General features: G+C 40.7%; 1 protein-coding gene across 2 annotated transcripts in view; it reads right to left on the bottom strand.

The window, feature by feature from the left end:
- PRDM2 (PR/SET domain 2) overlaps positions 1-26,525 on the bottom strand; it is a 54,073-nt gene that overhangs the window by 8,738 nt on the left and 18,810 nt on the right. Inside the window, exons 5-6 of one of the 2 annotated variants that reach the window (XM_041419401.1) lie at positions 26,249-26,401; positions 19,725-19,851 (exon numbers count right to left, since the gene is read on the bottom strand). In XM_041419401.1, coding sequence (XP_041275335.1) covers positions 19,725-19,851; positions 26,249-26,401 — 280 coding nt within the window. Of the gene's footprint in view, positions 1-3,154; positions 3,208-19,724; positions 19,852-26,248; positions 26,402-26,525 lie in introns of those variants that run through there. The other variant, XM_041419403.1, reaches the window with a different exon arrangement.

Here is a 26,525-nt window from a genome sequence, read left to right as displayed (position 1 = left end):
CATAACAAAGTCCTGTAGAGACCTTGCTTTCCTGTGGAATACAAATGATTGATTAGGAGAACAGACAGCATTCAGGTAAAGAACTTCAGACACTGTAATACTTTCCTCACTTTCAAGCAAGAACAAATTACCTGTCCAGGGTTAAGCAGCTCACATCATGCAGTTACCAATACCTTAATATGGCCACGAAATTCCTGTATCTCACAGAATTATATGGAAAGTAGAAAAATCTCCTTCATACACTATTAATCCTAATGTTAATTGGAAGACCTTACCAAATAGAAACCCAGAGAGGTTTATTCCAGTTGTATAAACAATCTGAATGATGAGGAGAGTTATGATAAAAACAATGAAGTAATAACATCATGAGAAGAGTGAAAGCAGCATGAGCTTGACAAACAGGGCAAAGGGAGTGCAACCAAATGAGTGGAACTGGGTAACAGAAAACGCTGCAGGTATTTTGATGGGTCCTGACACAAACAACACTTTCAAGTTACCACTTTCAGTTAGCAAAATGAAGAAGCAGCATGTATTAGTTGCAGAGGATGATGAACACAAAAGGGCATTATATGCAAAGAGCTGACCAGTACTGTAAGATGTAAACACACTGAAAACTTCATTTTCCACTCCAATACAATGTACTGCTAATTTTTGCCATTCATCTTATAGATTCAGGTCTATAACATAGAGAAATTATGACTTGGGGTGTGTAATAACAAATGAAAGTTAATAGTTCTTCTTTCATTTCATTACAGACTGTACTCCCCACACAGAATACAGAAAACACCACTGAAACTCCAGGGCTCTACACACAGCTCTTGGGAAGAACTGTCCACAAGCAGCAATCCAAACTCCTCCTTTGCCCCCTGTAACACACAAAATGCTACTTGATAACACACTGCCCATTCCCTCTGACCAGAAACGTCCATCACAGCCCTAAATCCATTTCCTAGTTAGAAGCACATTCTTCCACGTCACAATCCTGTCAACAAACTCCTCCTTTTTACCCCTTGAAAATATTTTTCACATCCTGAGCCAAGAAACTGAAATGCCTTTTAAAAAATGCTCCTCTGTTCCAGGAAGTTCCAAGTACACATACCCCCCCAAGAGAACAGTTCAGACAGCCTCAGCTTTCAAAGGAAACACTTGTTTTGATTTGAACACAGTAAATAATTATCTATATTTCCTCTCAACGAGCTCAGATTTCATAGGCCGTCCCCAAATTCCGAAGTGTTTCAGTTTTATGTATTTTTAAAATTTCTTATTTAACAGATTTTAGTCTTATAACCTGACAACAGTCACTTAGACTGAATTTTTGTCACCTTTGGACATGACACGCACATCCTTCCCAAAGTGAACTGGCAATTTTTTCTGAATATCCTCAATTATTGTCATGATGCCCAGGTCCAACCTGCCATAAAGGACCGGTCCTGGATTGACTGAACAATGCAACATTCAATTTTGCTTTTATACCAAACACCTGTGACTGTCAGAAGATTTAGCACATACTTGGTTGCTCACATAGGCATTAGGAGGTTAAAGCACACCTTTCCTTACGTGACAAGCTACTGAAAGTCCAATTTGAACACCATTTCTTATTATCAGCACCTCTAATGTTCCTAATTACAACCAACACTACCAAGATCTGAGTATGAAGGATATCAAAGAAGTTTCCAGAAGAGTCTCCCAAGTCACTTGAAATTCTCTGGGAATGTATAGTAACACAATTCAACAGTTCCACTTCTACAGAAAAAGTGGAAATGTAAGATTTCAACACATTTCTAGGAATCAAACATGCATCACAAAACACCTTATGAGTGACATAACAAATCATACATAATTCCTAGAACCCTAAGAAATCTCAAATTTTTTTGCAGACCACTTATCATCTAAAGACCACTATCAGTATCTTGAGCAACCAAAAAAATTCTTGATTAATCTCTCTTGACAGGTGAGACAGGAAACAGGAATTAACAGGTTGGTGCACAGGCTCCTCTCACCTGCCAAACCTGGCACGTGTCAGAGACACTTTTTCCCCACACAGTGCAGTGTCCAATGTATTGCAGATGAAATCACAGGGCAGCTCTGCATCTTACTCTACAGTAGCCCTGAATTTCAGCATAACAACAGGTTACTGTCAGTCTTCAAACCAAGACCAAATCAATTGTTTTTTTCTAACAATATTGGCAATATACTGTCCTCTTTCAAAGGTGAGGTAAAGTATGAAAAGGCACCAACACAAATCCCAAGTGCTAAAGCATGCAGATACGTTTCAACGTGTCATCCAGTTAGAGAATATAAAATTTATAGTCCCTCAAATCCAATTATAATCTGAGAAATCACTAGAATAGCAGGATTTTGACACAAAATCAAGGTACTTATGTCACATACCTTATGCTACTGATGGAAAGCAGACCATTTGCAAGTTCTGCCAGTCCTAAAAAGAGATGCAACTTGCTCATGATGTAAACTGCTCCATGATACAGCTGGAGATGTTTCAAGTTCTTGGCCTTTGAAGAGAGGATTCACCAGCACCCAACTTGCCCTTTCTCTGAACAGTGAACAAACTTCTTGTGCACATACAACATTTCAGATGTGTCAGATCAATTTCTGACACATATCAATGAGAGACACCAAACCACTGCAGATGGCTTTAGTTTGTTCATCTTCTAGGTCACAGCTTTCTTTGAAAAGGTTCAAAGAATTCACTGCACTGAAACATGACAATGACTGTCCCAGATGCACAATTTCATGGTCCTGACCATTCAACAGCACGTGCCCAGGAAGAGAATTTAAGGACAGAGTAATAGGTGATACTTCACTGATATGCTCTCCCAGCTTTCATATATTTGGAGTTCAGAAACTTTTGAAGACATTTAACAGCTGTTGATAGACTTTCTCTCCTGAGTTCTCAAAGTGCTTTAAAAATCCATCTAAACCTGAAAGATTTGCATCATTTTCTTCCTGCAGATTTCCCAATAAGAACACAACCTACTACTGATACAAAGGGTATCAATGAGTACTCCAAGGCCTGTCCCTTAGTTTTCTTACTGTTCCAGAGGTCAGGAACCAACTGAAGCCTGCAGAAGGGGGGAAATGCCTCTGAACACAGAACCTGGTGGAAACCTGAGTATAAGTACACACGTGCACTTACCATCAGGTTCCTGAAGGGTCCTACATGGCTGCTACGGCCAGCTGGATCCTCCACTTGGTCTAAACAAGAAAGATACAGGAATGAAACACAGGGAAAGTGAAATGGAAACAATGACAAAAGAATAAATGAAGGGCAGAACTTAATATGTGTGTATGTGCTTTAGAAGAATTGTAAAAGAAAGATGCAAAGGAAAATGAATGAAATAAACAGATGGAAAGTAGGAACTTGTCTGTAATGATGAAGATCAAAAGAGGAATTCATCAATTTGCAATGTGTCTTGCAACTTTCAATAGGGTTCCTTTTTCTCTCCTCTCCACTTCTGCTGCAAGATAACTCAGTCTTCACACCTTTACCATCCCTTTATTGCAACAGGCACAGGAGAACTCATGCTACTGCCAGTGTCCAGGTCATCAGTACTCCCACTGATTTTGGAACAGTTCAGATAACAACAGAGTAACAGTGTAAGAGAGAAGTAATCTTTATTTGCCCATACTTCATTCTACTGATAAAACCAAGACCCTCTGAAGAACCTACAGTTAGCTGGGCTCAGACTTTTGTTGTTAACCAAACTACTAATGGGGCTATTAAACCACAGAGTTATTTCTGGTGGGATGGAATAAGCATACTCAGAAGCTAGGAGGGAAGATGTTTAACACAGTCTTTCCATACACTTGGAGCTGAACTCTATAATTAAATATTGCTCAACTGTACAAGATGCCATTGTCTTTAACAACCTTTAACTGCAGCACCAAACATGTTCACAGTTAAGATCATAAAGGAGGACATTCACACCTGAGCTCAAACACTGCTTCAATCTCTTACAGAAATACAGAATGTGAACATCTGTCTCCCCAAAATTCTTGGGTCAATAACGGAAAAGAATAATTGGTATGTACTGAAATTACTGTTACTTCTTTGAGACCTGTAGCCAACAACTAACTGCAGCCCAGTAACACAGCCAGACCTTACCCCACGAGTGCTCTCTGAAAAGGACCACAGAAACCTGCCCAAATCTCAAGTCTCTTGGAAAACAGTGAAGTTCCCTCAGAGACCCCCTGAAAAGTATTCTTAGAGGACAGACAAGGGCAGCACTTGGCAATGCTGTGGCTGAAGGGGAAAGACAAAGTGACACATTACACTGACAATGCCACACAGTTTCATGCTGTGAATCACAGTGCAGTAACATAAACTCACTAGTTAACCCTTTGGAACTGGTTGAGATCAAAGTCTGCATCAATCCCATGCAATAGCTGCTCCTATTCTATAAAACAACTTCTAATTATTTTCTCCTATTGAAAAACAAAAATCACTTTGGCATTAAAAAGAATGGAATAAAGATTAAGTGAATATTCAAGCTCAAACATTCTGTTGGAAAATTCAGCAGAAAACAACTGCACTATCATTTCCATATTCTTTTGATTAATGTATTTTAACATACTTTTAACAACTTGAATTTAAATTTGAGAAACAGCTTGCTGTGCACCAGAATTCATCTGTTCTTGTATCCAGAATGCTGGTTGATGTCATGTTTTTCAAAATAAATTCCTTAAGCCTTCAGACATCAGTAAAAATCTGAGTGGTTGTTTGTTCTGCAGACAGGCCAGAACACATGAATGCCTTTTTCACACACAGAATGCTACATCCAAAAGAACAGCATAACTTGCTTAAAAAAAATTAAATCCAAGTTGTGTTGGCTGGAGGTGCACAACAAAATGCAAAAACATGTTGCAGTGACTTTTTAGAATCTTGTCCAGCTGTGAATGGCACAGCACATGGGTGTTAAAGACCTTACATATTTAGTAAGTTGAATTGATTAAATAGTAAGGTAACTAGGCACCAAAAAGTGCTGTTTAATTCACAATGCTCATTATAAAGATGTGAATACCAAGGCTATTCTTTAAATATGTTTCTCTGTTTGCATTTAAGACTCTTTGTTTTGCTTTTTGTTTGGTTTTTGGTTTTTTTTTCAGTTCTTCCACTATTCACAAAATCTTTCATTATTCTCTTCCAGCACTTGCTCACACAGCAAAGACAAATCAAAAACCCTGGCTAAATAAAGGGCAACATAGCTGTGTGTTAAGGGCTGCTCTGAGCCACTGAGACAGGCAAGAACCCCAAACATTTAGGGAAAGGTTGTAAGCACAGCATGTCTGATATATATGTACATTAAAAAAAAGAATGTATATGAGGATAATTCATATAATCAGGGGGATTACAGAAATTTGCCAGAAACATGACCTCAAACCCACAAAGTTATGCAAATATTTTGTTCCAATATCTAATCCAAGAGCCACATTTTGGAGGAGACAGCCCAGGATCCCTGCTGCCCACCCAGCACTGCAGCCTTACAGCCCCAGCACCTGGCTCAGGGTCTCACTCACAGCATCCACCAGCTCCTAGACTCTGCTAATTACATCTTTTTTAAATTGCTGTCCTAAGTTTTAAGTGATCTAGGATAGCTGAGGTTCAAAGTGTCACACTGCTAATTACTCGAGAAGGAAGCAAGAGTAAAAATTGCAAAAAACCTAGCATTAGGCTAAGAATAAAAAGATTGCAACCTTGAAAGAAAAAGCCTCAACAATTCTATCTTATTTAAACAAACATTTCTTAAATGTTGTAACATCAGCTTCTTCCACAATATTACTGTTAACACAACAATATATCAAAGCTCCTTTTAAGTACTTGCCGTTAAGTACAGCTTTAAAAGGATTCCAGCAAGCTTAGCTGAGAAACTCCAAGTACCTCTGAACAGACACACTCACTACCTGGGGAGGGAATGGCTTTGGAACCCTAAAGCTCCCAACTTAAAATGAAACAACACAAGAAACTGCTGCCTCCAAGTGCTCTGGAGAAAAACACCCTTGTAGTGGCAACAAAACAGGCTACGAAACCCAAACCCAGGGTTCCCAGGAGCCCTCGGCTCAGAAATTCCAGTGGTGCCACAGAACACCCTTGGTGATGATTTTTCAGTAATTTTTCCCCACAACCCAGAAAAAGCTTTAAATTTTTATTTCTCTGTCAGTGTAAGACAGATACACTGCACGAGGAGCATTTCCCACTTTGGGTGATGATTCCCAGATAATCCCAGGCACTGGTGGGTACATACACAGGAGAACCTCCATTTTCACCACTGAATCTTTCTAAAACTGAAAATTTTAGAGGCAAAGTCAGCACATTTTTAATTCTATTCCAACAAGTCTAAGGGTGAAATTCAAGCCACAGATCAATTTTTAAAAGAAACACCTCATTAAAAGCGATGTCAATTAAATGTAAATGGCTCCACACACAGTATGTGAGAGGCCTTTAACAGGTCTATTTCAACAATGCTGTCAGAAAGGTATGAAAATCTCCAGAAAAAAAGCAAAATGTAAAAGCTTTTATTACCCTGTTTTCTTCAATCTGTCATCATTCTAAGTATTTGGTGGAGTGTACTTCTTGCAACACCATTGTAAAGTTATCAGATACAACTACTTTGTGCAGGCATAACTTGTATTGTTAAGCAAATGAAACACTAAAACTGACATGAGCTGTTTCACAGTGTACAAAAACAATCACAATAGAATTTTAACCTCCAACTCCTGAGAACCACAAGAATATTTCAGAGCTGCAGAAGATCATGGTACCATCAATCTGCCCAGACCTAATGTATCAAATAATATTCAAGCTGGAGAGGAAGAATACATACAGCTATATGGTACAGAAAAAGTAGAAACGTCTTGTGAATTATCTACAGATTATGGGCAAATGCAGTGAGCAAAGGTTTCTCTGTAATTTTTTTCCAGCAGAACTTGCATCTCCTCTTCCATAAAAAGATACTTTCAAGCTTACCCAGTAGGAGCAGGAGAAAGAGGAAGCCCAGTTTCACAGCAATTCTATTAATACCAAAGTGCCTGTTGTATAAGCCTAATGCTGCCCGTTAACCATCACTTCACTCACAAAGAGCACGTTTTAATCACTGCATTTTCCAACCACAATATAAAAGGGGGGAAGAACACCTTGAGAAGGTGTTTCAGGACACCTGAAGACAGAGGTACACGCTCCAAACTATGCATGTGCATGGAACTATTTGTACCAAGCACTAAATGCACTCTTTGCAGGAAAGAAACTGAGCCATGCACTGACAGAGACTGTTAACGTGACATTTGCATAACAGATGAACTTGTTGCCATGGAAAGCATAAGAAAATTCTGAGCTGGGCTATTTAAAACACCAATTTCTGCAAATGTTTGGCAAAGTCTCCACTTTAATGATAGCACTGAAGATCATGTTACTGTGTGTCATCACAAACTTCTGGAGTTATGGTAGTCAGTAGAAGAAATGTGAGGATGACACCACAGGTGTGCCATGCCAAGAGGAAGAAGTGACCCAACAGTCTGTAAGAAGCAGAAGGGAATATATTGCCATTTAGAGTTTGTGAGACTAGAAAATCTGACACTGTTCACGAATTTCAGATAAACAGATTTTAAAAAACTGGTGAAAAATTCTGAGTGGGAAGCCTGTGTTAAATGTGTGGTATTACACCAATCCCTAGAAGCTGAACTATGAGCTATCTCCAGTCTTCTTCATACAAGTTACCTTCTGCAAATTAAATTATGTACCATAACTCTGTACCAGACAAGAGACAAAACCAGTTTATACTGCAGAGTATGTCATCCACTCTTGCAGCATCTCATTCCAATCCCCAACACCTTCTGACTAACCTGAGTGCATGTCCCAGGAAGTCTTAAGTTTATAGACTACAAAACTTACTTATAATGACTTAAGTAGTACAGAATGTCACCCAACAATTACAAGGCATGGCAAACAAGGGTTTAATTCCATGCAATTTTAACCCACACAAGAGCTGTGATGGAACAATTAAGTATAAATAATTAAATGTAGAGCTTTTCTCCTAGCAAGATTTGGAAATGTTATTTCTGCCCTTATGCCAATATTTCTACAACAGTAGAAAAGGCACACAAATATGGGACCAGACTTGCTCTAGACTTTCTCAATCACTCCAACTCCTGGTATATTCCTGCCTCCCACCCTCCCTAACCACAAAGCCTCCCCCCATTCACTACAAATTCCTAGCAAGTTGCTCCATGGCTGCCACAGCTCCCACAGCCAGCCCAGGACAGAAAACACGATGAACATTCTTCTCTGTACTTCTATTCCATAAGCTTTTGTTTTGCTAAGTATTAAGACAAAAGCAGCAGCAAAAGAAATGTCAGCTGGCACATACACTTTCCAGAAATAACTGTTCTCTATATTTAGCCAGTTTTTATTTAAAATTTGGTTAAAAATAGAGCACCCAAATTGTCTATTTAATACAGAGAATGTCTAAATTTAAATCTCTGCTTTAACCAATCAGAGCTTTTATCTAAGCCCAGAAAATGTTGCTTGCAGTCACTAGAGCTTGCTCCAAAATATTTGTGAAATGAAGTTACTCTCAGATAATTAGAAATACCACCTATATTGACAGCAGCATTTAAAGGTAATGCAAATTAAAGTCCTCACACAACTACTTGTACCAGCAAGTTTAAAATGAGCACTACTGGATCAGTCTGCCTTCATCTGTAATAAAAAACCCAAATATTTGTCATGGCCCTATTTGGATCACTGAACATTTGAGAGGATTACATCAGAAATATCTGTGGTTTTAGCTAAGTTATCTTCATAAGTAACTACTCAGGCCTTTACCTGCCATTTCATTCTGCTCTTTGACAAACCAGGTATGTTCCAATCCAGCAGCAGTCACACAAATAAGTGACATTTAAAAAAAAAGAATAGAAATAAAGGACTTTTAAGTCCACTGCAGACCCAAAAGCCCTTCTCACACTGCTGATCAAAGTGGTGTCTTGCTATCCAGAGCAATTTTGCCTCTCTATGCCACACATGAAAAGCTGTCACTGCATGGAAAACCAAACCCAAGCACTGATCCTAAAGAGGGGTGCTGGCTTTGCCTGGAGAGCACAGCTGTACAAAGGCCACAATCCCCAGGAACAGGGCAGCCTTTGTCCCACAGGAGCCCCAGGATTACTGTAACAGGAGTCCCCACTGCTGAGGAAACAAGAGCAAAGCCTCTCACAGAGGCAGGATCTGGACAGTGCTGCCACCATGCTAAAGCTCCCATGGGTGAAATTAAACCCCTCACAACTGCACAAGGTCACACTCAATGTTTTCATTGACAGTCACTCAGATTTGTTCTGTTATTCATTTTATTCAAATTTCTCATGTCATTTATGTTTACCATGTCTGCAACATGGCACTTTTCAGAAATTTTTATCCAAGTATTCCCAGTAAAATCATCCCTCTGTGTTTTACAATGTATTTCACCCACTCTTTGACATCCATTTACAAATTTCTTTCCTTTAACCTTATTATATTTCTTCAGTATAACCTTCTTCAGTACTGGCAGGTATGCAGTGGTTTTCTACCAGTCCCCAATAAAAATATTACAGCATCTTCTCAGCTACGTCTCCAACATAACAAAGAACATTAATTGTTAATAACCAGCTCCTGTCAAAACATATGCAGCATGAAAACTCTGCTTCTCTGTATCTGTTAAATTTGGAAAGACTCATCTCCTTCCAGCTTCAGAGTGACAAACCCAAGGTCATATGGCAGAATATCACACCAGGTCCTTTACAGAAGTAGATAAAGGAGGATAAATATTACTATGTAAACTCATCATTTTAATGTGCAATATAGTCACCAATTTATTTTTATCTGCTGGGAAATTGTGGAAGATTTGCTTCACTTCTTGGTGAAACAAAGTGCCTCATTCATTTCAGCCACAGCCCACTGATACTTTCTTAGAGAAACGCTTGTCAGCCTTCTCTGATAACATGAGATACACTGAATTATATCTCCAAAGGAACTGTAATCCTCCAGTTGCCCAATCAGTCCATTTCTCAAAAGGACTGTGCTACAGGACAACGGCAACAGTTGGTGCTCATGTTAACAAGACCAACAACAGAAGTTCTAAATTTATAATATGCCCCAAACCAGACAAGAGCAAGTTGCTATGTGCTTCATTTGTGACACCAAGAAAGGTCACAGGCTCATGAAGTTATTACAGGGTACAGCAACTTCTTCCATTTTTCAAACAGTGAAAACAAATCTCAGAGCACAAATGGACTTGTCTTCTGCTCATTTAACTGCTATGTGCGAGATGAAAGTCTAATGTGACCTAAATGGGCTAAAACTAGAAGTTTTTTGCACACACCTGTTTACAGTATAAAACATCACCTAAAACAGACCACAGAAATAAAATGTTTCTGTAACACAACTTGGACAATTTAATTTGCAGGTAAGGAACCAGAAAATAAAACCAGCTCTGGTATCAGAATGGGGAAAGCAGAGGGTGACACCCAACAGTTCAGGATTTGAGCTCTGAGCTAAGTTTCAGCACAAAGTCCACGGTGCTTTTGCAATCCCTGACAAGGGTCTGTAGGATCAGGAACACTGGACTCGCTGCTCTTTACCTGCAGCTTGAAAGGGAACACGTTGCAGAAAGTCCATTTTTTCCTCAACTCACTGCCACTTGTAAGACCTGCTCCTTGGGAAAAGCCCAAGGCAACTCTCAAGACCTGGCTGAGGATCCAACTATGGCAAAGGTGGTGTTTGAACATTCTGATCCCAATCCCCAGCTGGACAGAGCAGCTATCACTGCACTGAGCTGCTTTAACCACAGCTCAGTCTGCAGTTTTATTGGCAGCAACATGGGGAAGTTTGCATTGGACTCAGCCCTGAATAATGGTGATGCCTGAGAAAATGCTCCCAAATTTGTATGAATCAAGTCACTTTTACAAACACCAGGCCTTTCCCATTCAACAGTCACATTGTTTCTGATGGACTGCCAAACAAAACGAGATCTGTATCTGAGGAGACTCGAGTGAGGCATCTGACTCTCAACAAGAGTTAGAATAATGTATAGCTGACTACTCATTTCCATGGCATTTTGCAGCAATAATAATCAAGATGATGGATTTTCAGCTATTATAATAGTCTCACTAGAATAATTTTATGTCAATCAGCACATTAATAACAGTGCCTCTCTGAAGTTCTGCAGCATTAATCATAGTCAATCAAAAGCTCTCACAGAATTCTGCTAACAAAGTGTAACAACAGAATTAACTCTTAACAGCTGGTAAGCTCCTAAGTGCTCAGAAAGCTTCATCCTAAATAACTCTCAGCCACTGGTGATCCAAATAAATATTGTGATTTTCCAGGGGAAAAGTGTATAAAAGGCAAGTAAATACTTCTAGAAAATGGTCAGACATTGCTTAATTTCTTAGCTACAAATGCCACTGAGTCTTGTTTCAATAACTGGTAACAAACCTAAGCAGAAAAGCAGTCTGCTGTAACATTTCCTTGAGGAACTCAACACAGCAAGTGTAGAATTCTTCAGAACAGTCATTCCTGTCAATCTGCGTAAGGCTCTTGGCAGGAATGACAAAACAAATTGACAGATTGAAAAAAATAAATAGACTCTAGTCTTACAAATGGTTTTCCTTTTCTTTCATTTGGAAAATATACAAAACAATTAATCAAATATAAACTTTGTTTGCTATTTTGCAGGTTTGTAACGCAGCAATGTGAGAATCTTCAGAGAGTTGACAAACACAAGTTACCTTCTGAAGGAGACCTCAATTAAAGAAAAGAGCTCTCAGCCACACACTCAAATGGAGTCTGCATGTCTTCAGTGAATAAACCAGCTATCAAAACTTTGTGTGCACACTCCTGAAGTTAAATGTGCTTGCTCACCACTGCATAATAAATTACACGGGGCATCTGCAGGTAACACCTCAGTATAAGACATTCCCTGTAAATAATGCAAGTAAAATAAATGGTCAATGCAAAATTATGGTAAATTGCAATAAAAAGGTTTAGTACAGTTAATGATACAATATTATTCACATTAATTCTGATCGAATGGTTTTGAAAAGGTGATGCTTTAAAAAAAATCTAGAGAAAGGCAACAGAAATTATTAAAAGCTACACAAGATTCTACTGCAAGAACTTAAAGCCCTCCCTAAATAAAAAGATGGTTCAAGCAGGAGGCAAACAAAATAAGAATACACTGGAAGTCAATAACTGACTTTACCTTGCATCCACCATAATTCCCAGAGCCTTCAATTGGGAAACAAACACTGAAGAGAGAGATTGCACAGGAGGGTCAGGAAACCACAGCAAGAGCAACAGTGGCTGGTAAAGCCTTGGCTTAATGTGAGGGAACACAAAGCAATTCAAGAAAGGATTATTCATGTGAGCAAAAGTCACCCAGATTTACTGGGATGGGAGGCAGTCAGAAGCTCATTGAGTTCTCTTATATTCTATAAGCAACAGGTTAACTCTAAATCACTGAATACTTGAAGGAACAGAAAACAAAAGTACTTGTTTCTCTCTGGAAAACAGCACCAATTCTACTCTGCAGTAATTCATCCCCTTCCTATTTTGGAACAAATCCTCCAAATCTATCTCAAAGCTCTTCCCTAAAAAAGCAATCACCAAATTTTCTCCACATCTTCTACACAGAAGTGTTTAAATAATTCTATGAGTCAGAAGAAAATGGTCCAAGAAAGTCTTGGAAAATCCCAATATAATAAATATTTCTACAAGGAAACCAGTATTTCAATAGCAACTGAGTAACTTAACTTATTTTCAGGAAAATCAAAACAGTATTTACTAAGAAAGGAGGAGAATAATTTCCAAATGCAGTGGATTATTTTTTAAAAATAGCAGTGAAATATCAATCTTTTCTTCCAGGTCACTCCTTGCCTCAAAGCCAATCCTGATCAACTGACAGAAAAAAATTGATTAATAATAGAAAGCTGCCTGGTGCCTTATTTCACTTCCCACTGTGGATTATGTAAGTGAAGACAGCATTACCAAATTTGCTGGGAAATGCCACAACTGTGGTCTAGATATATTTTACTTTTTTAACTTGAGAAAAGCAGTCTAAGGAAGTGTGACTAAAAATGCAAAAGTATGAAAAAATACAGAATGCTTTAGAATCTGAGTTACCAATCAACCAAAGAACTTTTATTCTGTTAGGTAACTGCATGCATCTGCTTTAGGCAGAACTAAGTTAGTAGCTGGAAATACAACTTGTAACAACCATGAAGGCCAGATTGTTATTTTAAGTCAAACACAAAAACCCCACTGAGATAAAGTAACAGTGTGTGCAAGGTGCTTGTAGTACTTCCAAAAGTTTATACTTAGAAACAGAGTTTAAGGGGCCAACACAGGCAATTCAGGGCTGATTTTTTTTTATTTTCTTAAATACAGGTCATTTCTTTTTTAATTCCTGAAATGAAGGCTTATTTTCTCCCATTCATAAATCCACAGGCAGGAGCAAGGCTGGAATGGGTGATACCAATTTCACTTGGCTGTTCTGAAAGCACAGAGCAGCTGTCCTAGGAACTGGGGGCACTGCTGGAGAGGTGAAGATGGGAATTTAAAGTAACACAAGTCTCCCTTTCAAAGGCCCCCATTTATGGGGGTTAAAAGAAAACTTGCACTGCTTAGAAGACCTCAAATGTATGAGTTACTCTCCAGACAGATGCTTCTATGAGACATATGGCCCCTTGACACCCCAAATGGTGCTTCTGAACTGGAGCTGTATAAACTTTATTGCAAATCAATGTGATGTGTGGAAATCAAAGTAAATTCCATTTTAAGACTTTGTTCCAGATGATCTTGATGAGTTCTTCCTTCCTCCCTTGTCTTTTCCCAGTCATTGGTTAGGAAATTTTGAAGCCTTGAGCTCCTATCTGAGTTTTTAATTAAATTTATTGGAAATTTATAGCGCTTAGATAACAACACAATTTCATGATCTTTGCTATAAATGCACAACTTCCACATCCCTCTATAAGCTACATTCCAACTCATACAAAATCATTTTTCTCACAAGCTCTTTTCTGTTTAGAAACAGACTTTAAACTTAGTCCAAGTACAAACTTAATAAATTTGGATGTGTGGAAATCAAAGTAAATTCCATTTTAAGACTTTGTTCCAGATGATCTTGATGAGTTCTTCCTTCCTCCCTTGTCTTTTCCCAGTCATTGGTTAGGAAATTTTGAAGCCTTGAGCTCCTATCTGAGTTTTTAATTAAATTTATTGGAAATTTATAGCACTTAGATAACAACACCATTTCATGATCTTTGCTATAAATGCACAACTTCCACATCCCTCTATAAGCTACATTCCAACTCATACAAAATCATTTTTCTCACAAGCTCTTTTCTGTTTAGAAACAGACTTTAAACTTAGTCCAAGTAAAACTTAATAAATGTAACTTAAAAAGCAGACAATCACAGCATCATTTGACCATGATTTCCATTTGGGATGACATGCAGATGGCAATCCAAGGCCTACCTTTTATAAACAGGATGCATATTTATGGCACTCTCACGTACAGCTAATTATTTGGAATTACATGAGAATGCCTAAGAAATTATTAACAAAAAAAAAAAAAAAAAGAACTGCAGGGATTTCTACTATCACAGAATTTAACGTGCTTATTCCATCCCTACATGTTCATGTTCCCCAGCAGCAATTTGACTCTGTTTCAGCAACAGTCACACTTTCAGACAAGAGCAAAAACACTGTAACTTTTAGGATGACAGTTTATTTACATGTGGGAAGCTGAAGCCTGAAGTTGCACTTTGCATTCAGCCTGATATACACCAAGGCACAAGAATTATTTGTAACAGCCAATAACTGATTCTTAATTTACCCACCTTCATCTCACACTGCCTCTGGGCCAGTGTTAGTTCTTACAAGCACCCCTACAGTTCATGTTCTGCCTGAAGCCCAGTAAGAACTATGGGAAGCAGCAACATTAGTAATAGAACCATTTAAGGTAACAAAGCTTTAAAAGATTTATTAGCAATGGTTTGAGATTTTAAACCACACTGAACAATCACCAGGGGCTGTCCATGACACAGGTGACCCTGATGCAGGTGCTCTGCCTGCACCACAATAGCAAAATATTTCAGGAGTTGACACAACTGTGGCTGAGAGGTCATTTGGTTTCACAATCCACTCCAGCTGCATTATGCAGCACATGCTTCTGGAAGAATGAAATTGAAGTTTTTTCCCCCCCATCAAGAGCCTGATGGCACCAGTGCAGCTCCCAGGAGCTCCTGCAGCACCAAGGAGCACCAGGCCTGCTGGACATGAGGGGAACACAGCAAGGGCCAGAGCACCTCCAGAGACAGAAACAAGCACAGGAAACAGAAAACACTGTCCTCCTCTCTCCCCAAAAAAGGCTATTTCAGAGGCATTACTCCCAAACACATAGCAAGAGAAGCTTTCATCCTGAGTAACATCAGTATCTTTCTTCCTTCAAAACCAGACTTTTGATCTGCCACATAATCCACAACAGAAATGAGATTTCAGCCTTGTTTGATCACATTCTGGAGCCTATGCAGCACCTTAAAGCAGATTACAGCCTGATAAAAACACTGGATATCTTCATGTATGACAATCCACTAATGACCATCTTTTCCTTAAAACAAATACTTTAGCTACTGAAAAGTTACTTTTTTTCAGAAACACTGAGTCTGACGCCAGAGGCTTCAAGTGCTCTTTGTAAAGGAAACACTCTGTTGATGTTACTGCCCACTGCTACAAATTATTCCTGTCATAGGAAAAGGAAGAAACACCTGGATGGCACAATAAAAAAATCCACACTACTTCTTTCAAGGACTTCATGAACCCAACTTGCAAAGTGAACCCAAGTTGTTCTCTTTTTAATTTCCTTAGAAGGAGAATTAATGAAAGATTTTGTGCTAATGCATTTGATTGAGCAAATTTCCCTACAAGCTTGGCAGGCAGCACATTAACTACGACCTGGGAGAAACAATGATAAACATTTAGCAAAAAAAATAATCAGAAAATGTAAAAGAAACAAAAAACCCTAATCTCAGGTACTGCTGGCCATGCACTGGCAGCAGCTGGCTCTGAACTGGGTAGTTAAGGCAGCAGCAACAGCTCGGCTCTGATAGAAATCTGTGATGGTACCCAGTTCAAATTCACCAGGTTTTCCTTCTTGGAAGGGTGCATTCCCATCCCTCTTGATACCTTGTTATCCTACTTAATTTCTTCCTACATCTCAAATGCACCTCAGGAACATCATCACACAGTGCTCCAACATATGAAAATAAATGCAATGACTGCCTTTTTCCTCCAGGATTCCTGAGCTGCTGTGCATGGTAGAAGGAAGATGTAGGAGATTTATTCCAGCTAAGAAAAGCTACAACCAAGCAGGCAGGAGCCATGAAGCACAAACACCTGGGGACTATAAAGCAGCCTGAATGCAGAACACAAACCCAAAAATATGCAGGAGGGAGATGGGGACCAGGAGGAAATGCCATCCTAGATCCACCTAAAGGAGATTATGGGCCCTTGTGTCAGGGATCAGTGGCAAACAGGGCAGCCCAAGGTCAGGGTTCCATGGGGACCTGTGTCTGCCCAGCCTGGGCAGCTCTGCTCACCCACAGCTCACAGCCTCAGCCTGCTGTGCCTCTGCTCACTCAGCACAGAGGATTCTGTCATTCACCCAGAGAGAGGATTCCTCCTGCACCAGGAACACTGTACAGCAGGGAAAGCCTGCACTGACTGACTGGGTAAAACAGCCCATTTTAACACCTGCAGAATGGTCACCTCCTCTGTCAAGGGCTCATTACACAGATGGCAGAACAAGGTTATTTGTCAAATGATAAATATCTAAACTGTTCAAGCGTAAGACCTAAGATGCTTTAAAATTCAAAAGGATATTTGTTTTACTGAATACAGAATAATTAGGAGTTTTATTTACTAACTGCATGGTCTGTATCACTAAATCATAATCCACCTCTCAAATAATGTCTTGTCTAGTCATTCCTAAGGTATTAAACTGTCACTTTACTTTTCTGGAAAATGTGTTCAAGGCCACACTCATCCAGAGTTGTTAGAATTTAACAATTCTTACTTGGTTATATTTTCTTCTCAATATGTAAGACAACAGTGTGCAACATAGGCCAAAATAAAATTTTAAAGAATTATTGATCTGTATAGGTCACTAATGAATTCAAATTTCACAACCTTCTGGAAGAGCTCATCTCTAGAAAGTTTCTTAAATTGTTATTTAATTCAAATATTCCCTAATATACTGACTCCCAATTTTTCACATGCACAAAGTTAATTCACAAAAAAAAAAAAAAAAAAAAATCTTTCTCCTCCTGTCCCTTTGTATCATATAATCAGAGCTATCTAGTTTTAAATTAATTACTTTTCAATCATGTTCATCATAATTTCCTCTATTTCCCCAAACCCTCAAGTCTAGGGTTAAGAAGCTTCCCCATCCAAGGACAGAGCTGAATGTACAAAAGCACAGATATGAGTAGAAACCATTCTGGAATCCTCACTGCAGCTACTGCTACCAAATCTGCATGAAAAAAAAAAAAAGTGTATAATTCTTGTAAAAAGATTGCTGTGAATTGCAAATATTACTACAGACGTTACTACAAACACCAAAATAACTGAGAGTAAATGCAAAGCAAAAAAAAAAAAAAAAAAAGGGTATATTTCTTGTAAAAAGATTGCTGTGAATTGCAAATATTACTACAGATGTTACTACAAACACCAAAATAACTGAGAGTAAATGCAAAGTAAAAAAAAAAGAAATCCAGTGAAACCTGTGAAAAACAGAACTATAAAATTTCAAAACATCCAATGAAGTGCCTTGTCATTTTACAGCTGCAACTTTAATCTAACAATTCAAATCAACTAAATACTAAGAATTTGGTCTTTCTGCTTCATGAGACAAGGGTATAACTCCATAAATAATTATTCTTGGCTATTCTCAAATGCTTCATGAATATTGTGCTTGGAGTTGGTTTTTGCTGGGTTGCTTTTTATTCAGTAATTGTGAGCCTTGGTAAGGAGCCTGTGTTTATAAAAAGGAGGAAAAGATTTACTGTTCCTAATTACAAAATCTGTAAAATCCCTAACAGTTAAAACACAAAACCGACAAAAGAGCCCAAAATCAAAACCCAGAAACCAAATTAGTTTACTGGTATATTTACCTATAACTTCATGAATGCAAATCAAACTTCTGTGCCATGAAAAATTACCTCAGAAATTATTCTGTCTGGCTTTTCTGATTTATCATATAATCAAATTCTTGCAGGTTGTTTTTCTAGCCTTTCAGGTAAATCATAGACACACAAATTCCATGTGCTAAGATAATGCAGATTTAGGAAAAAAACCGTAATACAGCCTGTAATTTCCCAAGTGCTGCTTATATATGTGCTAAATATGCTGTTTCATTATAAAATAAAGCTCAGTGCTTGAATTTCAGTTTGTATTTCCTTAACCTATGAAATACTATTCAAAATAACTGTGTTGCACTACAGTCTCCCCTCCTCAATCTCAAATAAAATACTCACACAATAATTGTTTTCAATATCTGACCTTGTTTCCAGTATGAGTTCCAGTCAACTGCACTACCTGTAACATCAGGCCCTACATTTTAAGTTTAAAAAATTATGATACTTCTTAAAATATTATCATTCTTCAGTTCATTTGCAACCTCCAGAAAACATCAAAATGTACATACTGCCATGCAAGAGGAATTGATACATCTGAGCTGCAATCGTGAATATTTCCCTTTTTATATCTAGTCCCTGTAACTAAAGGCTTTGTTGTGATTTTGGCCTAAAACGTTAGTCAAAATGTCAGTTATATAAGGCCACGCGTGGAGGCACACGCACTCTAAAAAACCCTGCTGCTGAATTAGTAATGGAAAAAATAATGGATGTCTGGGCTGACATACACATTCACAGAGGGAATAATGCGTTTATAGCACCCCAAACTGTCCCACCCTCCCTCCCCGGCCCAAGTCAGCCAGGAGCAGCCATTCCCACCGCCTGCGAAATTCCACAACCAGCAAATCGGCCTAGAAACAACAAGAAATTAAAAACCGCAGGGAAAGAGCAGGACCGGAATTCTCCATTTGGCCGGACTGACGTACCGCCAAGCCCGGGCTCAGCCTCCCCGAAGGATGGCGGCGGCCCCGCGCTCGGCTCCCCGCTCTCCACAGCGGGATCGCGGCGGCCCCGGGCTCGCCTCCCGCTTCCCAAGGAGAGATTGCGACAGCCGCGGGCTCAGCCTCCTCCTCCCGGGGAGGGATGGCGGCGGCCCCGAGCTCAGCTCCCGCTGCCCACGGAGCGATCGGGGCGGCCCCGAGCTCGGCTGGCTTTCCCAGGGAGGGATCGCGACCGGCCCGTTCTCCGCTCCCTTTCCCAAGGAGGCACCGAGGCTGCGGCGGGCTCGGCCCCCGCCCCACGCGGGCTCGCTGCGGCTGCCGCGGCCCCGCGGGCGGAGCGGGACGTTGCCCGTGCCCGCGCCGCTCCCGCCGCCTCTCCCAACTTTTCCAGCCGCAACTTCCACGTTCCGCCCGCGGCGCCGCCGGCCGGGCCGCGCCGGGCCGGGCCCTCCCCACCCTCCTCTCTCGGGCTGCGGAAGGTCACGGCGGCCGCAGGCCGGGCTGCCCCGCGCGCTGGCGGCGGCGGGGCCGGTCCGGCCCGGTCCGTACCTCTGCGGGCCTTCGGGGAGTGCCGGCGGCTGCGGGCGCTCGCTCGCTCCTCCTCGATCGCGGCCGCTATCGCCGGGTCGTCCTCGCCATTGTACCACACCAACAGCTCCTCTCCCGCCGCGATTGGCTGCCGGGACACAACACAGGGCGCGCGGCCAATCAGAGCGCGCGTTGTTGGCGGGGCGGGGAGCGGCCGCGGCGGCGCCCACGGCGCTGCTCCCGCCGAGCCTCGAGGGCGCCGCCCCGCGCGCCCCCTGGCGGGCGGAGGGCACAGCGCGGGGAGCGCCCCGGCCCGCCCCGGTCACACAGCGCCGAACTCCCGAAAACACCCGAAAACACCCCGAAAACATCCCAAAACCAACCCAAAAACATCCCAGAAACAACCCCAAAAGCATACCAAAACCACCCCAAAATCAACCCCAAAACAAACCCAAAAACAACGCCCAAAACACCTAAAAACACCCCCAACATACCCCAAAAACAACCCCAGAACCTCATCATAGACTGTAGCACACACGCACAGAACAGCACTGAAACACCCAAAAACACCCCGAAAACACCCCAAAAACAACCCCAAAAACATCCCCCAAAACACCCAAAAACAACCCCAAAAACATCCTCCAAAACACCCAATAACAACCCAAAACCAGTCCAAAAACATCCCAAAAACATTCCCAAAAACATCCCCAGAACCTCATCATAGACTGTAATACACATACACAGAACAGCACCAAAACACCCAAATCCACCTGAAAACAACCTAAAGACAACCCCAAAAACAACCAATAACAACCCAAAACCAGCCCCAAAAAAACCCCAAAAACAACCCCCAAAAAACCCAAAAACAACCTAAAACCAGACCCAAAACACCCCAAAAACTCATCACAGACTGTAGCACACACACACTGGCGGGCGGAGGGCACAGCGCGGGGAGCGCCCCGGCCCGCCCCGGTCACACAGCGCCGAACTCCCGAAAACACCCGAAAACACCCCGAAAACATCCCAAAACCAACCCAAAAACATCCCAGAAACAACCCCAAAAGCATACCAAAACCACCCCAAAATCAACCCCAAAACAAACCCAAAAACAACGCCCAAAACACCTAAAAACACCCCCAACATACCCCAAAAACAACCCCAGAACCTCATCATAGACTGTAGCACACACGCACAGAACAGCACTGAAACACCCAAAAACACCCCGAAAACACCCCAAAAACAACCCCAAAAACATCCCCCAAAACACCCAAAAACAACCCCAAAAACATCCTCCAAAACACCCAATAACAACCCAAAACCAGTCCAAAAACATCCCCAAAAACATCCCCAAAACCTCATCATAGACTGTAATACACACACAGAACAGCACCAAAACACCCCAAAACCACCTGAAAACAACCCAAAGACAACCCCAAAAACAACCAGTAACAACCCAAAAACAGCCCCAAAAAAACCCAAAAACAACACACCAAAAAACCCAAAAACACCCTAAAACCAGACCCAAAACACCCCAAAAACTCATCACAGACTGTAGCACACACACAGAACAGCACTGAACCACACAAAACACCCCGAAACAACCAAAAACAACCCCAAAACCTCATCATGGACTTTAACACAAAACAAAAATTCACAAGAAAATACAGAAAAGCCCCACAAAAGTGACGAGAAAAGACCAAAGACCAGAAAAAGACCAAAATAAAAGATAACCCCTAAAAACGGCAAAAAAAAAAAATTCAGAAAAAAATCACAAAAATGTCAAAATCAGAAAAGAAGACAAAAATCACAAAAAAAAAAAAACCACAAAAATCACAGGAAAAAGAAATTATGGAATGCTAAGTCACGGAAATGACCTGAAAATCCATCCAGTGCCACCCCTGCCATGGCAGGGACACCTCCCACTGCCCCAGGTGCTCCCAGCCCTGTCCAGCCTGGCCCTGGACACTGCCAGGGATCCAGGGGCAGCCACAGCTGCTCGGGGCACCGTGTGCCAGGGCCTGCCCACCCTCCCAGGGAGGAATCTCTTATCATCAAACCCAAATTTCCCCTCTTTCTATTTGTATCCATTGTCTTTGGCCCATCGCTACAGTTCCTGACAATGCAGAGGAAATATTAATACAGTTTTAGTTAATATTACTATAGTTAATTATTAATGTAATCTTTGTATTAATAATTCATACGCAGCTGTTGTTATTATTATCATTTTTGGCATGAACCTTCCAGCTGTAATGTCCCAAATTGTGGTTTGCCTCAAATAGTGACATGGATTTAAATCCCAGCGTTCACTTCTCTGGATATTCATTGTTAATTCTTTCCAGAGAGTAGCCACATTGGGACAAACACACCTACCCTATACAAAGCTTTAAATAACATTAATTAATTATAATATAATAATAAGTTACTGCTCAGGCAGCCACTACAGCTGGGATGGAACAAATTCTAAAGATCCAGGAAAAGACTGTCACAGTGGGTTAATGGGAATGCAGATAATTACAACATGTTTAATAAATCCACTTCACAAAAATCAAAGGTTTGCTTGCCATTGCAAATTGATTATTTCTATTCTTTTTAATCAAACTTTTAAAAATTCAGACTAAATTAGTCAAATGGGCACCACTGCAAATGCTACCCATACTCCCAGCACTGCCAAAAGAAACTATTGACCAGTTCATTTCACACAGTGAAATGACAGTTCATTTCCTTAAAATATCAGACTCAAACTAATAAGTCCCCAAGCTGGCAGACTGAAGATTTTAACTTACTTTTTAAATCTTCCTCATTGTTTCTCCATTTCCTGAAGCATTTTACCCAAAACCAAGAAAAATTTAAATGCCTTAAGTTCAATTCCCCTCTTTCAGGGCTTAATGAACACGGGGCTGGTGGAGACCAGATCCTATTTTCAGTCATTACATCAGAGCAAAGGGTGTCCTCAGATTATTATTTCCAGTCTGAAGCCAAAGGGGAATTTTGTAGCAAGAAGAAAATTAGGATTTCTTTCTTCTACAGCCCATTTTTAGTGGGTCTCACAGCACATGATAAAGGTGGTAATTACCATCATACCCCCAGACACTGGAACAACAAGAGGTGCAAGATCCCAACAACTAAGGGATTAACAATAAGTTATAACACAAGCAAAGCCTATGGCTTGGCTTCCTTGAGTTCCAGAGGCCTGATAGGATAAATAGTGGCAAAGTTATTTGCATGCCCTTGGAGCTGGTGAGCAACAAGGAATGCAGCAGAGTTGTCTGATGCAAAAAAACTCTTTATCATCTAAAAAACACAAAGGCAGAGCAAAGACCTGGATGAGGTTCCAGGCAATGCAAACACAGGGTGGTAATGAACACGTAATTTGTTGGCTGCATGGCTGGAGCTAACGTTCAGCTGGATGAATTTAGTTTTATTGTGACTGCTCTAGAATCTCAAATAAGCCCTCTAACCTTGTACTTCCAAAATGAGATGCAGCAGCAGCTTCAAAAGCAGACAATTAAAGCTGCTCCCTCGTAGCAATATGAGAGCAGGACTGCACTGAGCAAGTGCCACTTGTAGCACCACTCTTCCTCGTGACAGCCTCTAGCAACAACTCCAAAACCCAGCTTCCTGCAAACTACTCCCTACAGATCCCTGGTGCAGCAGTGTCAGACTGGGACAGCCTGGCTAAAAAAGGTAGGAATTTTGGGAAGGCTCATGAGGTGAATAATTCCCACACAGGTTTTTGTGCTTTTTGTTTTAACTGCAACATTTAACTGTCCTTAATCTGAGTATTTCCTGTTCAAAAGGGTTACAGTAAGTTCAAAATGTGTTCTTTTCAAGAGTAATATTCTAACAAGTTACTAACCTAACCTAAGTAACCTTAGAGGTTCTAGCACAGATTGTCTAAAAATCAATTAATTGTGCACATTCAAGCACTCTAATGTGCCTTACAGACTGAGATAGGCATTTGCCTGCTTGACCTCATCAAAGTATCTATTTTTCACCACAGACACAGCATTTTACTGTGATATTGTGCTTCTGAACCTGGGTGTGGCCTCATCTCACCGAACAATCCAAGTGAACATTCTGACATTTACTTAAATGAATCTTTCACGCTCTATAACCCAACGTTTTGTTGCTCTCTCCCATGTAACAGGGAGGATCTTGAGGTATTATAAACCTGTTGGGCAAAACAGTCTTCCACAAGCAAATTAATTTCATTTTAATCAGGGACAGTTTCATAGCCAAGCTTCTTCAGAAGCTAAAGCTTAACTGAGTTTTCACTGCATTTTACTTTTTCTAGAACTCAAGTTTTGTCCTGTGTGCAGAACAACACTACAGAGTGAGCTCCTCCCATGAGCAAAGCCAGGAAGAGCTGAGCCTGCATCATGAGTTTAAGCTGCTCCCCTGCAATATCACAGCTCTCACACAGGCATCCTGGGGAGGGAAAGCAGATGCAAAGCAGCTTACAAATACCTCAGCCATTCAGCAAAGAGGAAGAGAAGATGGAAGAGAAAAACCTTTGCTTGTGCTCACTCACAAATTCTATTCCATTCCTTAACTATTCATTGAGAGCAGGGAACTGGGAAGTTAAATCTGGACAGTTCTGAGGAGGTTCTGCACCAAGCAAATTTGAACTTTGTTATTTCAGCAACAAGGCTTGGAAATCAGCCTGTTTAACTTACAAATTAAAAACGTACAAAAAGCTAAATAAAGTACTGATAAAGTTCTGGAATGGCTGCCCAGGGAGGGGGTGCAGTCACCATCCCTGGGTGTGTTTAACAAAGCCTGGATGTGGCACTGGGGGCCAGGGTTGAGTTGAGGTGTTGGGGCTGGGTTGGACTCGATGAGCTTGAAGGTCTCTTCCAACCTTGTGTGATTCTGTAAAGGAAACCTCAGGAAAAATAATACCCCATGCCTTTACTTTCAAAGCTTCAAGGTAAAGCAGAACAGAATTACACACAAGCCACTTGAATTCTCCTTTGGGGGTAATTAAAACCTGTGATATCTACTTGTCAGCAAGTGGAACTCCCCTAAATTTGAGAATTATGATAAAGATCAGGAAAGAACCATGTGTTCAGACCTGGGCTGGTAAATTTACAGCAGGTTTGAAATGGCAGTGTAGAGATCCTAACATTATATGCAAAAGACAAGGACATTTAAGATGTTCTTTATTATTATGCCTTCCTTTGTCTCAGTTAGGAGTAAGGTGTGACTGGAACAAAATTCATCAAGTTGCAATAGACAACAGTCAAAGGAACAAAAGGATATTCCAGTGCTGAGACAAGGTATTTGTTATTCTGTCAGCAGTGCTCAGCCTCTTTTAGCAGTACAGTTATTTTCTGAAGTGCAGTATCATCCATCAAATAAACAAATTTTAAGTGAATGCTTGCCTCTTTCAGGACTGAAACTTTTGCAGAAAAGATTCAAGGAGAAATTTAAAATGCCAGAGTGACTCCAAAAGCACACCTATACGAATGAGCTAGTGGGACTGTGGGCAAAGGCAGAAGAAATCCAAGATAAAGTCTCCAGAGAAATCAAGGCTGGCTACAGAGTCATATTGGGAGCCTGGCTCTGTGAATGCACACTGCAGAGAACTCAGTAGCCTGGCTGGCAATAGTGAACCTCTACTGGAATGCCATTACAAAGTTCAGAAAATGTTTAGAAGTTTTCTTCAGTTTAGTTTGAGTGACCTAAAATATAACATTCACCTACTGCTGTACTGCCCCATAACCTTCAGAACTGCACAGGACCAACTCACTCTTCCATTAAGCAAATACCACTTACTTACAGATACTGCTGGCCTCACAAGGAAATGGAAGCAACAGCAATACTGCAAAAACAAAACTGCATATACCTCAACCACCCTAAAGTATTTTAAATAAAAACTAAGTCAAGGTACACACTCTCACTGCTAGGAGGTCTTGATCAGGGATTCAAGAAATACTTCAGAGATAAATATTCTTAACCTAATGTGCTCCACCACTATACTTAAACCTTTTTTTTTTCTTGATTTGGGAGATAAAATGCTCCAGGAATTACACCCTTTTCCCTGCCTTCCCCTCACTCCCTGAACAAAACCAAAATGGTATAAAACCATGAGAAATAGTTCCATGGAGCAATCCATAGAAGTGTCTTGACAGCCAAACTTTGTCAAACAATGCACAGACCATAAAAATAACTGATTACTGCAAAAACATCCTCAGCAGAAGGAGTCTTGGTATCTACAAAAACAGAAAAACATTTATTTCATATACTCTGTAGTTTATCGTTCTAGTTTGTATCAAATTTGGTGTGACAGCAAATCATTACCCAGTAAGACAGACTTAGTGTTGAAACATCCAGTAGTTTAACAGTAAATCTAATGTCAACTGTATTGGCAGATAAGAATTTATACCAGTGATGTGTAGCATTTGCAGTGTTTTAAATACATTTCATAAAACATTTCAAACTCCGTTTGATATTGATAGTAAGAAAAAAGTTTTTTAATAAAGCAGAATAAAAGGTATTAATAATAAAAGACAACAAAGCAGCAGCTGTTCAGACAGTGATACCTTTAAACTCTTGTAGTAAATGGTCCTGTTGATCTCCAGAGGGAAGAGGTTCTGCTCCTTCCCTGAGCGGGCCCAGTTGATGTAGCGCAGCCAGTTGCCCTTCTCTGGGTCGGTGGCATCCACACACATCCAGCCCAGGTTGGGGTAATACACCTGTGGGACAGGCAGCACACACGGGGACACTGCTCACACCACAGCACTGACATGTGGGATCCTCTGAAGCCTTCCCCTCAGGGAAATCCCCAGGGCCTTGCCTTGGAAGAAGGTATCAGAGTTT

The sequence above is a fragment of the Onychostruthus taczanowskii genome, unplaced genomic scaffold (genome assembly GCF_017590055.1).
Source record: "Onychostruthus taczanowskii isolate IOZ18803 unplaced genomic scaffold, ASM1759005v1 scaffold61, whole genome shotgun sequence".
Classification (NCBI taxonomy): Eukaryota; Metazoa; Chordata; class Aves; order Passeriformes; family Passeridae; genus Onychostruthus; species Onychostruthus taczanowskii.
Note: the sequence above shows the minus strand (reverse complement) of the source record. Positions and strands in the feature narration are given on the sequence as shown.